The sequence below is a fragment of the Hordeum vulgare genome, chromosome 2H (assembly GCF_904849725.1).
Source record: "Hordeum vulgare subsp. vulgare chromosome 2H, MorexV3_pseudomolecules_assembly, whole genome shotgun sequence".
Lineage (NCBI taxonomy): Eukaryota > Viridiplantae > Streptophyta > Magnoliopsida > Poales > Poaceae > Hordeum > Hordeum vulgare.
Genome location: NC_058519.1, coordinates 6,414,893 through 6,431,300, shown reverse-complemented (window position 1 = coordinate 6,431,300; position 16,408 = coordinate 6,414,893). Strand labels below are relative to the sequence as shown.

General features: G+C 43.7%; 1 protein-coding gene across 1 annotated transcript; it reads left to right on the top strand.

Moving 5' to 3' along the window:
• Window positions 1–3,125: 3,125 nt before the first annotated feature.
• On the top strand, window positions 3,126–6,579 carry LOC123429099 (alpha-terpineol synthase, chloroplastic-like). The gene is made up of 7 exons (XM_045113165.1): window positions 3,126–3,439; window positions 3,548–3,806; window positions 4,458–4,809; window positions 4,994–5,212; window positions 5,357–5,495; window positions 5,588–5,842; window positions 5,963–6,579. The coding sequence occupies exons 1-7, from the start codon at window positions 3,263–3,265 to the stop codon at window positions 6,263–6,265; spliced, it is 1,704 nt and encodes a 567-aa protein (XP_044969100.1). The 5' UTR covers window positions 3,126–3,262; the 3' UTR covers window positions 6,266–6,579.
• Window positions 6,580–16,408: the final 9,829 nt, after the last annotated feature.

The following is a 16,408-nucleotide window of genomic DNA, read 5'->3' as shown; positions in this document are numbered from 1 at the left end:
TTTGTCATTCAACACGGACACATATGTGTTTGTATATGTTCGGACCGATCTATTCGAACGCATTTTATCCTTCAACAAGGACACATCTATGTCTGTGGATACAGTCGCTGTCTGAGATTTTACATACTAGAAGCAAACCTAAGGATCATTTGCGAGAGTATGAAAGTCCGGCTAGCCAACCAAAAGCAGGCATGTCAACTGCGTCAAGTAGAAGAGACAGCGCTCAAGGCTGAGCCGCGAACGCCAACCGCGTCATCCTGACCAAGCCTAGGCAGGAGCATGCCGAAAGCAACAATGATGCGTTTAGCCGCGGTTTCACACGCGGAGATGTATCGAAGGTTTGACAGGTTCGTGTATGGGGCCGCGAGGAGGTTTTCGGCCACGGAATTGTGAAGGGCATAGCGGGATGGCAAGAGGTGATGGCTCGGGCAACGATGGGCGACTAGGCATGCACGTTAGCACCAGGAATTGGAAGGTTAGATAATTAGGCTAGTGGTTAGATAATTGGACTAGAGGAGGGAAGAAGAAATGTTCGCGTTGGGAGGTTGAAGAGGAACAATTCATCAGGAAGTTGAAGATGGAGCACATCAGCCGTTGGTTCCAGTTCTAACATGGTTTTTTAGGCAGTCCCTTTATGTTTTCTCCGTGGTGATTTCAGTTCCAGCATGGTTCAGGAATAGGCGTATGGTATGTACGAAATTTGGTTCAGAAAAAAGTATCCATCATAAGACGAAACTAAGTGTAGCTCCCATGGTTTGATTTCTTATTTTGAAACCAACACAATATGGTTCAAGTTCTAGACTTAACATGGGTTATCGTATTTTATTACATTAATTTCAAGCCTTCCGACATTATCTTTTCAATGAACGGGCACGTTCCGGTCGACTAACGAAGACATTAAGACGACTTTTTCAATCTTAGAATAATGTGTTGGCTTAATTTTTCGAGGTGTTCATAAAGATAGGGTGTGTATATAAAAGGATCTCGTTTCAGTCGACTACATATGTACTTATCAGTTATCATAATCATGTCCTCGAGGCGAGTCATCCGACTGCCGCCGGACAGTGAAGAGAAGAGTCGTGCATGGCGTGTAATCGCGCTATGAGTTGAATAGTCGCCGAGAGTACACACGTATGTACGTCCGAGGTTGACACGTCTGCAGAGATGCATGCCTCTCTCTTCCCTGCTGTTTCTATATACTTGGAATTAATGAAAATTGAGTTAATTGTGTCTCATGTGCTACCTGTGGCTTGCGTGTTTGCAAGAGGAAACGGACAACTGTTGACGAGTAGAAGACAATCCATGCATAGTACTCCCTTCGTTTCTAAATACTTTCTTCGTTTCTAAATATAAGTCTTTAAAAAGGTTTCATTAGTGGACTACATACATAATTCATGCATAGTACTCCCTTCGTTCCTAAATATAAGTCTTTTAAGAGGTTTCATTAGTGGACTACATACGAATGTATATAGACATAATTTAGAGTGTAGATCCACTCATTTTTCTTCGTATGTCCCCTAGTGAAATATCTTAAAAGACTTATATTTAGAAACGGACGGAGTATAAGACTTTTATACTCTAAAATATGTCTATATACATCCGTATGTACTTTATATTAAAAATTCTAAAAGGTCTTATATTTAGAAATGGAGGAAGCACGAGGCTAATCGACAATAATGGAACGTTCGTTCTTTGTCTGACACCTATGAATGTAGGCCTAAAGCCTATGAACCACTTGTTTATAAATATTAGTTGAAGGCATGTCTTAAACCGTTTGTATACGTTCGGACCGAGCTACTCGCACGCATTTTGTCATTCAACACGGACACATATGTGTTTGTATATGTTCGGACCGATCTATTCGAACGCATTTTATTGTCCAACACGGACACATGTATGTCTGTGGACACATTCACTGTCTGAGATTTTACATACTAGAAGCAAACCTAAGGATCATTTGCGAGAGTATGAAAGTCCGGCTAGCCAACCAAAAGCAGGCATGTCAACTGCGTCAAGTAGAAGAGACAGCGCTCAAGGCTGAGCCGCGAACGCCAACCGCGTCATCCTGACCAAGCCTAGGCAGGAGCATGCCGAAAGCAACAATGATGCGTTTAGCCGCGGTTTCACACGCGGAGATGTATCGAAGGTTTGACAGGTTCGTGTATGGGGCCGCGAGGAGGTTTTCGGCCACGGAATTGTGAAGGGCATAGCGGGATGGCAAGAGGTGATGGCTCGGGCAACGATGGGCGACTAGGCATGCACGTTAGCACCAGGAATTGGAAGGTTAGATAATTAGGCTAGTGGTTAGATAATTGGACTAGAGGAGGGAAGAAGAAATGTTGGCGTTGGGAGGTTGAAGAGGAACAATTCATCAGGAAGTTGAAGATGGAGCACATCGGCCGTTGGTTCCAGTTCTAACATGGTTTTTTAGGCAGTCCCTTTATGTTTTCTTCGTGGTGATTTCAGTTCCAGCATGGTTCAGGAATAGGCGTATCGTATGTACGAAATTTGGTTCAGAAAAAAGTATCTATCATAAGAAGAAACTAAGTGTAGCTCCCATGGTTTGATTTCTTGTTTTGAAACCAACACAACATGGTTCAAGTTCTAGACTTAACATGGGTTATCGTATTTTATTACATTAATTTCAAGCCTTCCGACATTATCTTTTCAATGAACGGGCACGTTCCGGTCGACTAACGAAGACATTAAGACGACTTTTTCAATCTTAGAATAATGCGTTGGCTCAATTTTTTAAGGTGTTCATAAAGATAGGGTGTGCATATGAAAGGATCTCGTTTCAGTCGACTACAAATGCGTTTTGTAGCGACATCATCAATCTCAAATAAATGTGTCGGTTCATTCATAAAGTTAAGGTGTGATTGCAGTATGTTCATACATTCATAAGGATGAGTATATTTATGTATGTACCAATGTCTGTGTCTATACCGTATTAAAAGAAATACTCGCATCCATTGTCACCACAAAATATGTGGCTTAAAAGAAATAGTACTACACCATTTCGGAATGCGTTATGTCCACGATTTTCATGCGGGCAGAGCCAGGTATGCTGCTGGATGCAGGTAGCTCGCCTATAAATTGGCACGTATTCTCGCTACTCTCAAACAACAAACAGCAGTAAGTTTATTAGCTCCTACAGCTTAGAACTACTTACTTGGTTGCCTAGCTCTCGCTGCCAAGTAACAAGTAGTACTCCACTAGTACGCACGAAGCAAAAGCTAGCTAGATTGCAGCGCGCAACACCATGGCGTGGCAATTACTGCAAGCAATGGCCACCACGAGCACATGCTTCCCGACGTCCTCGCCGGCAACGGTGCGCTGCTCGGCTGCAGCTCGGCGGTCTGCCAACTACGCTCCCAGCTCCTGGGATTACGACTCCCTCCTCCAGCTCTCCCCCAACAATGGCGGACAGGCAGATGAAGTACATTTATCAGCTGAACACATATCATATTTTCCACCGGCAAGTAGTAAATAAATCGGATGAAATACTGATGGAAATTTTTCCGTGCATGCATGGATGATGTCACAGGTCGATAAGTTGAAGGCCTGCGTGAGGGAGCGGCTGGTTGCAGCGAGCCGAGGCGACCACCAAACTGTGAAGCTCGGGCTTGTCGACACAGTGCAACGGCTCGGCATCGCCTACCATTTCAAGGAGGAGATCACCGGCATCCTCAGCTCCGTTCACCACAAGCCTCACGGGTGTAGCTGGGATGATGGTGATGTTGCTTCCGCGGCCTTGAGGTTCAGGTTGCTCAGGGACAGTGGTTTCCCAGTCTACTTCCCTCCAGGTACCTCCTTAAATATGTAATGTGGAAATTAGACTTTTAGACGATGTAAGAAAGGAGAAGGCTACCACCACGCCACAAATGTACTTCCTCCTTTTCGGTTTATAGGGCTCATCCCAAAAAATTAGATTTCCATTATATTAGGCTCATTTTGAGTCTAATTGAGTTAAAGTGCTTTGAGTCCCACCACATATTTAATTTATAGAGTTTAGAGAAAGAAAATAAGTAGCTATGCATGTATCGTTTTCTACATTCACCATGCAAGTCCAATGAGAAGGAACATGCTACATTTATTACCTTGAAAATTGAATGTGTGAGAAATATTTCATTGGCTAGTTAAACTAGTGTCATCCACTCACAATTCATCTTGGTTGATGAGATTTCATATTTAAGCCCTATAAACCGAAAAGGAGGGAGTAGATATAACATTACTAAGATGTCGCTCTATTTGACTACAACTCTAGCTTTTAAATTCAAAAACTTCAAAATATTCGGAATTTTTTGCTTGGGATACATATTTCTCGTGGGACGGCGAGAAACGCGGTTACCGCCCGGTAACCGTTTTTCTCGGGCGGTACCCAAAACAGAGATGGCAAGAGGTTTCGCATACTTAAGTACTTAACTGACATTATTTCATGGTAACAATATATACAGAATCTCTGGAAGCTGTCAAGCATAGATCCAACGATGCCAATGGACTCCTCTCACTCTACGAGGCTTCGTACCTTGCATTCGGAGGCGAGGAAGCACTGGACGAGGCAAGAGCATTTTCCAAGAAAGCTCTCATAAAGCTCTTGCCATCCATGGATCAATACTTACGGCGCAATGTAGTTCGTTCTTTGGAACTTCCATTGCACCGGAGGTCTCCTAGACTTGAAGCTAGATGGTTCATAGACCAGTATGCTAAAGATGAGAGCAATTCTGATCCGTTGCTCATTAGATTGGCAACAATTGACTTTAACAATGTGCAAAGTGGGCATCAGGAAGAACTTGCGAGGCTGGCAAGGTAATTGCACGTGAAGATGTGTACATTTAAAGTAGCCTGCTAATTAATCCCTCCGTCCTAAAATAAGTGACTCAACTTTGCACTAAAGTTAGTACAAAGTTGAGTCACTTATTTTGGGACGCAGGGAGTACGTCACACAGTTGATGGCTTTCTAAGATATTAATATTGACATACTTGATTGTAGGTGGTGGAAGGGGACTGCCCTTAGTGAAAAATTGGGGTTCGCTAGGGATCGTCTCATGGAGTGCTTCCATTACGCAAATGGAATTGTGTGGGAGCCAAACGATGGAGCATGTCGAGAAGTGCTTGCTAAAGTCGCCAATCTAATAGTTTATTTAGATGATGTTTACGATGTGTATGGAACTCTTGATGAACTTGTTCTCTTCACTGATGCCATTGGAAGGTAACTATATGCAGCATTGCCATTCTCATAAGTCAAATAATATTCTTCTGATAGAGTAGCGTATGTAACATATATAGGACACATTAGGTTTACATTAACTGAAACTTTCCATTATCTAAAGTTCTCTAAAATAAATAATGTCAGATGGGAAGAAACTCCAAGTGAAATGCTCCCCAAATACATGCAAGCACTCTATTCTGTCATATATAACACATCCACTGAGGTGGCTGAAAATGTGTTGAAACAACATGGTTGTGACACAAGTTATGTTCTTCAGAAAGCGGTAAGTTCACATACACATTTAAGTTCCTAATAGTATATAGATTGGAGAGTGTTTTCACAAGGACCTGTAATAAATTTCACATGACTTTGAAGTGGCGAGACATGGCGGAGTCTTTCCTGATGGAGGCAAAGTGGCACCATGGAAACCACAAACCAACACTGTGTGAATATCTGGACAATGGATCAATTTCATCCTCTGCACCACTCCTACTACAACACGCGTTTCCCCTGCTCCGGTTAGAAGAAAAGTTGAACGCAATATCTCTTGCTACGGTTGGGAGCTACCCAAAATTAGTGCAGTCCGCATCATTAGTTCTTCGCCTCTGCAACGACTCTGCAACCCACTCTGTAAGGACAACTTATCCAGATTTTTTGTCCTTCGATTTTCCATCATCGAAATTTCATCTCTATTTCAGGTGTCTTACAATATTTATTTGCATGTGTATTATTTCAAAATATGTATAACAGGCAGAGCTGGAGCGAGGGGATGCACCATCATCAATAGCTATTCACATGTCAGAGAACAACTTCAGTGAACAAGAGTCTCGCCAAGCCATGGAAGATCTTACCATGGAAGCTTGGAAGTCGATTAATGAAGATGCATTCAAACATTGCAAATTTTCTGGATGTTTTGCCACGAGTTGCGTGAATTTAGCTCGAATCTCGCATTGTGTTTACCAAGGTGGGGATGGTTTTGGTGCGCCGGATGGTCAGAAGAAAACGCAAATCAGAGAGTTGTTCTTGGACTCTCTCATTAGTGAGAAACAGTAAACAGTGAGAAACCTAAAGAATTGCTAGGTGTCTAATTTCTATATTACTAAATTAGACACCTATCTTTGAAAGATGTTATATAGAATTAATGATTTATAGGTATTGATTCTGATTCTGATTTGGTGCTCATGAAGTACCGAGTTTAATTTGCTCCATAACAAGATGAGAAAGGTTAGGAATTTTCAGGATTCATAAAGTTTAAAAGTGACGTACTAAACACTTATGTGACCTTGCTTCAAAAAGGAAGTACTGTGACCAGTAAAATACAAGGTTGTGTGTAATGTGTCTTGTACGTCCTCCTGGATCCTGGTCAATACGAGCCTTATTCATTTTTATGTTTGGTGTTGGAGAACACAAAATGCTTCAGCAAGAGAGAGAAATAAAAAGTTTTCAGAGTTGAGGCCTAGATCAAGGATGAAACATCTTGGAGCATCGGATTTTACATCATCAGCAGTTAGAATACTTACCGAAAAAGGCTTTCGCCCCGTTTTATAAATAAAGCAAACCCCCAGATCACAACATTCGACATAGGCAACACACACACACGTATACAAAAAAGTAGAACAAGACAACACGAGAGGGTTCAGCTGAGGGCACAACTCAACAAGCCCTAAGGAACACACACACCCACATCCAAACCCAACAACGGGTGGAGAAGCCACATCAATCTAATCCGGCTCGGGAGGTGGTGGCAGAAGCGGGGGCACCATGCGGAGAGCAATCGAGCGATGGTCGGCAATGATTTTGTTGATGGCGTCTCGATCGGAGGAGCAGCTAAGCGGCTGCGAGAGCTGCAGGAAACCACACATTTTAAAAATTACGTAAGTGGCACATCGGAGTGGCACACGCTGAATCACAAGGTTGTTGCGGACAGTCCACAAAATCCACGTGAGCACCGCAATGGTCAGCCACCTAATGTGGCGGGCCGACGAGGGGGCGGACTGAATCTCCGCGAAGAGGTCATGTACATTGGTATGGCACCAGTGACCACCGACGGCATCGCAAAAGCAACTCCAGAGGAATTGTGCCGTGACGCAAGTGAAGAAGATGTATTCGAGTCCTCCATCATGTCGCACAGGGGGCAGATCCCATCTCTAGGGCCATTACGTTTGAGAATCTCCACCCCTTAAGGTACCCGACCCCTAATCCATTGCGAGAGGAAGCTTCTGATTTTGAGTGATAACCTAATTGCCCGCATGGTAGTGAGGGCCTCCGGGGCAGTCGACAGGGCGATGGCCTGGTACGAAGACCTAGAAGAGAAGCGGCCCGAGGATTCCAGGTGGCAAGACATGCGGTCCATGGCAATGTCAACGTCAGGCATGTGGAGGGTGATGCACTCCAACATCTCATTCTAGGCAACGATCTTAGGGGGACCGAAGGTGCGGCAGAACGCGAGGCTCCCTAAATAAAGGGCCACCTCGACCGAAGTCCTAGGCTCGACCGTGATGAAGAATAAGTCCGGGAAGCAGACATCAAACGATGAGTCACCGGCCCATCGATCATACCAAAACAGCGTATCGGACCCGGATCCAATCGAGATGGAAGATCCAATGCGTACGACAGGGAGCAGCTAGATGACCGATTGCCAGAACTGAGAGCCTCCGGAGCATTGGCAGAAGGCCAGTGGGTTGCCCCGAAGGTACTTCTTCCTAATGATGTCCAACCAGAAGCCACTGTCACCATTGGCAATCCTCCACAGCCAATTAGTCAGCAAGGCGATGTTCATGCGCTTCAACGAGATGATCCCCAGACCTCCCTGGTGACGAGGCTTGTAGATGTCGGTCCTGCTGACCATGTCATTTTTATTCTTGTCGCCCTTGCCACCCGAGTAAAATCTAGACTGGTACTTTGCAATCTTGTGATGCAGAGTTTCATGGAGATTGCAGAAGCTCATCACGAATATGAGAAGGCTGAATAGGGAGGAATTGATGAGCACGGTCCTGGCCGCCTTGGACAACCACCTTCCTTGCCACGGTTCTATCCGGTGTTGGATCTTAGTCACCGTATGCCGCAAGTCCGCAACGGAGAGGCGCGAGTCACTAATGGGTATCCCCAGGTAGGAGGAGGGGAAGTACCCAAGCTGGCAGTTGAGGCGGTCGATAATGAGCTGGACCTAGTGAGGAGAGTATCCAAGGATCATAACTTCGCTCTAGTCGAAGTATATCTTGAGCCCTGATCTGCTGAAAGCACAGTAGGAGGAATTTGAGGTTGATAATGTCATCCTCGGAGCCTTCCACCATGACAATAGTATCATCAGCATATTGCAGGACGGAGACTCCTCCCCCTCCTACAACTATGATAATAGTATCATCAGCATATTGCATGGTGAAGTGTCGTGTAGGTGACGTTCACACGACACCACTAAGAGAAACAACGACATACACATCATCAATATACACCGATCGACTACACCATCCACCCTAGCGAGTTACATGCTGGCTCCTTGTGGATCACACCACCTAAACTTGATCTCCTTGTCGAGACACATAGACGACCTCGACTGGACTGACACAATAATATGTAGACTCCACTAACATATTACAAACACTAAGACACGACTCTTAACCTTGTCGCCGCTCCCATCCTTAGAAAAAACATGGGTCATCATCAACATCTCCCACCACGGCCTGGGAATTTTATGCTTGGTGTATTTTTTTCCCCGGAAATTTGCCATGTGTGTCAACTAAACTTGTCATTCCTGCATCACTAAAATTTCAATAAAAATAGTCGATTTACCATGGTAAAATGCAAAACACGTTCAGGATTTATCATTTACAAATTCTTAAAAGTGATGTGGGAGGACTCGGACCTGGATGATTCAGACTGAAGGCGAGGAGGTGTCGAATCTAGCCATCAAAGGTGTGACGCGGAGAAATAGAGTCCTCGAGAGAGTTGGAATTCGCGATGGAGGAATCTGCCATTGATGGAGTCTTTCGTCCACCCTGGCCCAATGAGAATAAGGTCTACTAATCATTCACATCCTTGGTCTATGCGAAAGAGAAGGATGAGTCGAACTCGGAATGTAATTTAAACCATTGGACTTATTTTAGAGTTTGGGGCGGTTGGATATTTTGTAAATTGGAAAGGAAAAAAACCTAATCACTAGGCCTGCCATGGCCTCACGTACTACCTATGCGCACACGGCCGAAAATGATCTTCACCATCGCCTGTTGGGGTTTCTTGTTGTAGGTGACAGTGGCAAAATGCCTTCATCATAGTGTTTTTTTGTACCAAATGAGCCCTTGAAAAACTTACTCCGCGCACTGACCCACCAAATAACTTATTTCGGAATCTGCCCCCTCCTCCCCCCCCCCCCCCCCTCCCCCAATTATTCGTGCCTAACCATCAGATGTGTAACATGTGGAAATATGCCCGAGATGTAATAATATTGTATTATTACATCTTCATATTCATAATTACTAGTTTATATCTTATGCTATAACTGCTATGATTCTGAAATATGTGATCTAGTGAGAAATTCATATGCACGTGTGGAATGATGAATGGTTAAATAGATATTCTTAGTCTTGTTTCGAAGACTAGCTCAAGTGTTATTAGTGATCATGTTTTCCGGATCTAAGAATATTGTTAAACATAATGTTAGTCCTAAAACAAAATTAGAATTATGACGTTAGAAAAACGAGAATATTGAATTGGTCCAAACTTATTTTTTATACTTTAAGATAATATTCGTTTGAAATCAATTGTTATAACAGGGACTGTTAACACAGTTGCTTTACCAACAAAGCTGAACGAAAGGATAGTTTGTAACAGTTGTCGTTCCCTTTTAACACCAAATGCAAAGTAGTACGCGTTAACATCGTTGGGGCAATTCAAGAGACTGGGGACCTTAGCTCGTCTTCTAGGTGTGACCTGTGATCACCAGAGTCTAGGTCACTGGCCGGTCAGCAGACACTAGTGTGTGTATGAGAAAAGAAAAGCCAATCATATCATCTTCCAACGAATGGCGTCGCGGAGGTTGCATCCTCCGTCCAGCGGGGGATCGTGGATGCAAGGTTTTGGGGGCGCGTCGAGTTTGTCGGAAGGCTTCGGCAGCGGTTGGATGCAGGGTGCAGGATCCGATCTAGTTTCTGCAGGCCCGTCGTTGGAAGGCTTGCAGGTGGCCTTGCACAGTGGTCGTGCTCGTTGTGTGGGGGGTGCACGGTCCAATGGAGGTACGGGTCGTCCTCGACCTGCTGCGCGGGAGTGGCTGTTCGGGTGAAAGCCTGGCCGGTGCTGACCGGCCGACGCCGACGGTGCCTGCGGGCATCGCTATCCTCCTTGAAGGAGTCGTCGGGAACATTACACCCAGTTCTTCCGGATCAAGTTCTTCGGGTGCAAGCCCAGATCCTGCTGTAGGGTCGGGTAGTGGCGTCGTCTTCAACGTCGTTCCTCTCTTTAGGGCACCGTCTTGAAGACTTTGATCCCTTTGGTGCTTCCTATGACTGGACGTGCACGGTGGTTGTTGTGGCAACGATGACAGCGTTGAGCAATATCGGAGGCGTGGCCTTGGTCCTGGTAGCCGGCTCTTCTTCTTCGGCGTGTCCTGGCTGTGCCCCGATTGTCTGTTGTTGTGAAGTCGAAGCCGCGGGGGGGGGGGGGGGGGGGGGGGGGGGTGGGGGCGGTGGTATACTATGACGCGTTACAGGCGGTTCGTTCGGTGACACGTCGGGACACCAACCTCGCCTTGTTAGCTTACCGTCTGAGACGGAGCTGCCTAGTTCGGTTTGTGTGGAGTGTTGGGCTGCAGCTATTAGGGTTGCTTTTTTTTTTCTTTAATCTTTGGAACTTTGGTCCTAACATCTTTATCACCTTATTGTTTTTCGTTGCTTCCTGCTATTATCAATGAACGCCAGCGATGCTGGATCTTTAGAAAAAACATCATCTTATACAGCGGACAACATCCACATAGTGTGTGAATGAGTAAGACAAGAGTGAAGGAAACGACACCTGCACGATCCCACGAGAGAATCGGTGCCCGTTTATTTTCATCAAGAACGTATGTACGAGGTTGTCACATCTGATGTATGTACCCTCCGTTTTATAATGTAGTGTGTTTTTTTTTTGAGAAGTCTAACTTTACAAAATTAGATCCAGTTTACAAAAAATCCTTTTTATATCTACAATACATAATATATACATACAAGACTACATTTTAAAGTAAAACTGTATCTATTGCTTACCACGTAACTAGTTTAAAGTTATAGCCTCGTTAAGCTTTCAACGGTTTAAAATTATTAAAAATATATAATAAATAGTGGATCATCACTCTAATCTAGTAAGATGATCGACCGTATTGTGTTCCATACAATATTTTTAGCTCAAGTAGACATAAATATGTCTACTTGAGCTAAAAATATGAGTTTATGTGTCCTCGGCAAAAAAACAATATTTTTAGCTCAAGTAGACATAAATATATACTGAACCATTTGTTTTTTTGTTCAGCATACACAGAGTAATATTTTTTCAGTCACTCCATTGGACGGTTTAGATTATAGGTGTGTTGTTTCAGAATTTTTACACCGTCAAAAATCTTAACTAATTATGTGGCAAGCTATGGTAGAAAATCCTACTACATAAATCTAATTATATAGCTTTGATAGTCTAAATGTAAATGTTTTTCTTCACAAACTTCATCAAAATTTGTGTGGTTTGAATTTTTTAGAAATTTATATGCTGTACATTATGAAACAAAAGGAGTATATGTGACGCATCAGTACATACGGCAGAAAAGGAGCAAGTTAATCATGTCTCGTGTCAAGTGGATGTGCTTTCGTGGATGACAATGTTTTAAAAATATTCGCTCTCCATCGTACGTAACATGTCCATCATGTGCTCCATACGAGAATGACGTGCTACAATCAACGTGTATGGAGAGAACGCATCCGGACGGTGAAGAGAAAAAGCTAAGTCCAACCGTGCATGGTTTCGTTGTTTGTGTAACCAAAATGAACCTTCTCTCGATCGCTTGTGTGGCCACGATGACCTTGGTCTGGCTTGTGTGACCTTTGTAGCCTGTGACCACGCCTTTATGTAGTGTGGTGTGCGTCTGTTGAAGAGAATGACTCCCTCTTTTTCTTTCTTTACGAAGTGATTGCTTTCGTTCATGGCCTTAACGTACATCCAAGCCATCTATCAGTGCCATAATTAAAGACATCCCATCGTGACATATTGATATTATGTAATGTGACGTCTGGACTGCTCCTGAATCCATAAATTAAAGACATCCCATGGTGACGATTGTACGAGGCCATTCACATGCGCGGTCGACAAATGAAATTCCTCTCTTTGTTTTGAGAAGGAGATTGGTCCTCTCGCTTGTACATCCAAGAATGCACGCAATCATTTTTATTAAATTATTTAATATATGTCTAATAAAAACATTCATCAAATAATCTGAAGGCACCACTCCACATCAACAAACCCAACAACAAAGGAATGCGAACACAATGTCCCGACCATCTAAAACTGGGGTCCACACCAAGCCATCACATAGTATTGTTTTATGTTTGTGTTTTCTATCTTGATTTATTTCATCGGATGTATCATAAGGTGTTCAAATCTTGTCATGTTGTTGATGACATCCCTATGACTATGATTAATAAAGAACAGGAGCAAAAGATCTCCCCCCCCCTCTCTCCCCCCCTCTCTCTCTCTGAATGTGTGTGTGTATTTGCCCACGTGCGTGCGTCCGTGTGGAGTATGTAGGCTATCTCATGAAAGGTCCGTGTGGAGTATGTAGGCTATCTCATGAAGGAAAACCACCCCATCAAAAATATCACAGCAAGACATAAAGACAGTATGCACTAGGTGCATAATCTTATGAGCAATAATATACTATCTATGAGTGTCCACCTTTTGAAAAAAATTAAATTGATGTTCAACAAGCATATGAATTTAAATTGCTCAATCCGAACAAGATCCACTTTCTTAGGTAGAAGCGTGATAATTTCAAAGTTGAGATGAAACAACGAAAGACCATCATTGTTTAAATCCTCAAAGATAGTAAGAAGATCACCCATAATGATCTCCCAACATCTAGGACCGAGGCACGGCCCTAGGTGGGTCACATGCTAGGCATGGCCCGATTAATCACATGTCAAGCCGGCCCGTCACTGGCCAGGCACGCGTGCTAATGGCTGGCCTTCCAGGCATAGCCCAGTTGGCCAGGTTTGCTTATGTGTGCCCACACCAAAAGAAATCTCTATGGAATTTGTCAACCCAGAAAAACAACCAAGCTGGCAAATCTAGAACAACATGGGGTAGATTCAAATGGCTTTCAGGGTGGAGTTCAGAAGCACCAATCTTCTAGCACGGTGCAGGCACAAGGCCTTCAAGGTAGGCAAACGGCTAGCAACACGATCCGCATATTGCTAAAGACCCATCTTTGTGAGTCGAGAAATAGAGAGAGGAAGGCCAAGGTAATGCACTCGAAACCTCTTGATAGGATAGGCGAGTTTAAGGAGCACCACAACTATATTCGTTGCTTCACAGCGCATGAGGGAGGTAGAATTTCCCCCAAATTACAACGCCGTCCATATGTCGTCCGTACATATGAAGAAAATACAATGTACGCCTCGACCACCTACATTTGGAGCCTGATTAGTAATACCACTTCATCTACACAAACAGAGTCGGTGCCTAATACACGGGTGAGCAATGGAACAAAATAAGTTGTCCTTTCTAGGGTAATGTTGTCAACGCAAATGATAAGGACGAATAGGAGGGGGGACAGAGGGTTGCTGCCTCTTGAGCTTGCGTTGGTTTTTCCCTTGAAGAGGAAAGGGTGATGCAGCACAGGAGCAGTAAGTATTTCCCTCAGTTTGAGAACCAATGTATCAATCCAATAGGAGAATCGCGCCAAGTCCATAGTACCCGCGCAAACACAAAATAGCTTGCACCCAACGCTATAAAGGGGTTGTCAATCCCTTCAAGATTGATTGCAAAGTGACATCTGAAGGCGGAAAGTGCAACGAAGTAAAAGTGTAAGGCTGGAAATATGGTGTGAAGTAGACCCGGGGGCCATAGTGTTCACTAGAGGCTTCTCTCAAAATAGCAAATAATACGGTGGGTGAACAAATTACCGTCGAGCAATTGATAGAACCGCGCAAAGTCATGACAATATCTAACGCAATGATCATACATATAGGCATCACGTCCGAGACAAGTAGACCGATACTTTCTGCATCTTCTACTATGACTCCACATCGACCGCTATCCAGCATGCATCTAGTGTATTGAGTTCATGACGAACAGAGTAACGCCTTAAGCAAGATGACATGGTGTAGAGGGATAAACTCAAACCAATGATGAAACCCCCATCTTTTTACCCTTGATGACAACAACACGATGCGTGCCTTGCTACCCCTTCTGTCACTGGGTGAGGTTACCGCATGGTATGAACCCAAAACCAAGCACTTCTCCCATTGCAAGAATCATAGATCAAGTTGGCCAAACAAAACCCACAACTCGAAGAGAATTAGAAGGATATGAAATCATGCATATAAGAGATCAGAAGAAACTCAAATAAGATTCATAGATAATCTGATCATAAATCCACAATTCATCGGATCTCGACAAACACACCGCAAAGAACATTACACCGGATAGATCTCCATGAAGATCATGGAGAACTTTGTATTGAAGATACAAGAGAGAGAAGAAGCCATCTAGCTACTAGCTATGGACCCGAAGGTCTATGGTGAACTACTCACGCATCATCGGAGAGGTCATGGTGTTGATTAAGAAGCCCTCTGTATACGAATCTCGCCTCCGGCAGGGCACCTAAATGTGCTCCAGATGGGATCTTGCGGAGACAGAAGCTTGCGGCGGCGGAAAAGTATTTTCGTGGATCTCTCGTGCAGTTTTGGATTTTTCCTGAATTTATAGGCGGAAGAGGTAGGGCAGACGAGCAATAGGGGGCCCACAAGCCTGCTAGGCGCGGCCCCCCTGGCCGCGCCTAGGGGGCTTGTGGGGTCCCCTGGTGGCCTCTACCTTGGTTATCAAGTCCCGTGCGTATCTTTTGTTCCGGAAAAAATCTTTTCGGAAGTTTTATTGCGTTTGGACACCGTTTAAACTCCTCCTCTGAAAAGGGTCAAAAACACGGAAAAAACAAGAACTGGCACTTGGCACTGAGTTAATAAGTTAGTCCCAAAAAAGATATAAAAGGCATACAAAACATCCAAAGTTTGACAAGATAATAGCATGGAACCATCAAAAATTATAGATACGTTGGAGACATATCAAGCATCCCCAAGCTTAACTCATGCTCGTCCTCGAGTAGGGAAGTGATAAAGACTGAATTTTTGATGTGGAATGCTACCTAGCTTAGTTGTCCTTTGTAACTTCTTTCATGTGACATTAATGTTCAGATCCGTAAGATTCAAAACAATAGTTTTCTATTGACATGAAAACGATAATACTTCAAGCAAACTAGCAAGGTAATCATGAACTTTCGAAATGACAAGGCCAAAGAAAGTTATCCCTACAAAATCATATAGTCTGGCTATGCTCCATCATCCTCACACAACTAATTTAAATCATGCACAACCCCGGTATTGGCCAAGTAATTGTTTTCGCACTCTTACTTTCTCAAACCTTTTTCAACTCTCACGCAATACATGAGAGTGAGCCATGGATATAGCACTATAGGTGGAATAGAGTGTGGTGGTGGTTGTGAGACAAAAAGGAGGAGATGGTCACATTGACTCGGCGTATCAAAGGGCTATGGAGATGCCCATTAATAGATATCAATGTGAATGACTAGGGATTTCCATACAAAGGATGCACTAGAGCTGTGAAAGCTCAAAAGGAGAACTAGTGGGTGTGCATCCAACTTGCTTGCTCACGAATACCTAGGGCAATTTTGAGGAAGCCCATCATTGGAATATACAAGCCAAGTTATAAAATAAAGATTCCCACTAGTATATGGTGGTGACAAAACAAGAGGCTCTCATGTTGGAAATATGCCCTAGAGGCAATAATAAATTAGTTATTATTATATTTCTTAGTTCATGATAATCGTTTATTATCCATGCTATAATTGTATTGATTGGAAACACAATACTTGTGTGGATACATAGACAAAACACTGTCCCTAGTAAGCCTCTAGTTGACTAGCTCGTTGATCAAAGATGGTCAAGG

Coding starts and splice junctions, on each gene's coding strand:
- LOC123429099 (XM_045113165.1), top strand. CDS start 3,263: ATGGCGTGGCAATTACTGCAAGCAATGGCCACCACGAGCACATGCTTC. Junction 3,440..3,547: donor ATGGCGGACAGGCAGATGAA/GTACATTTATCA, acceptor ATGATGTCACAG/GTCGATAAGTTGAAGGCCTG. Junction 5,213..5,356: donor TTCACTGATGCCATTGGAAG/GTAACTATATGC, acceptor AAATAATGTCAG/ATGGGAAGAAACTCCAAGTG.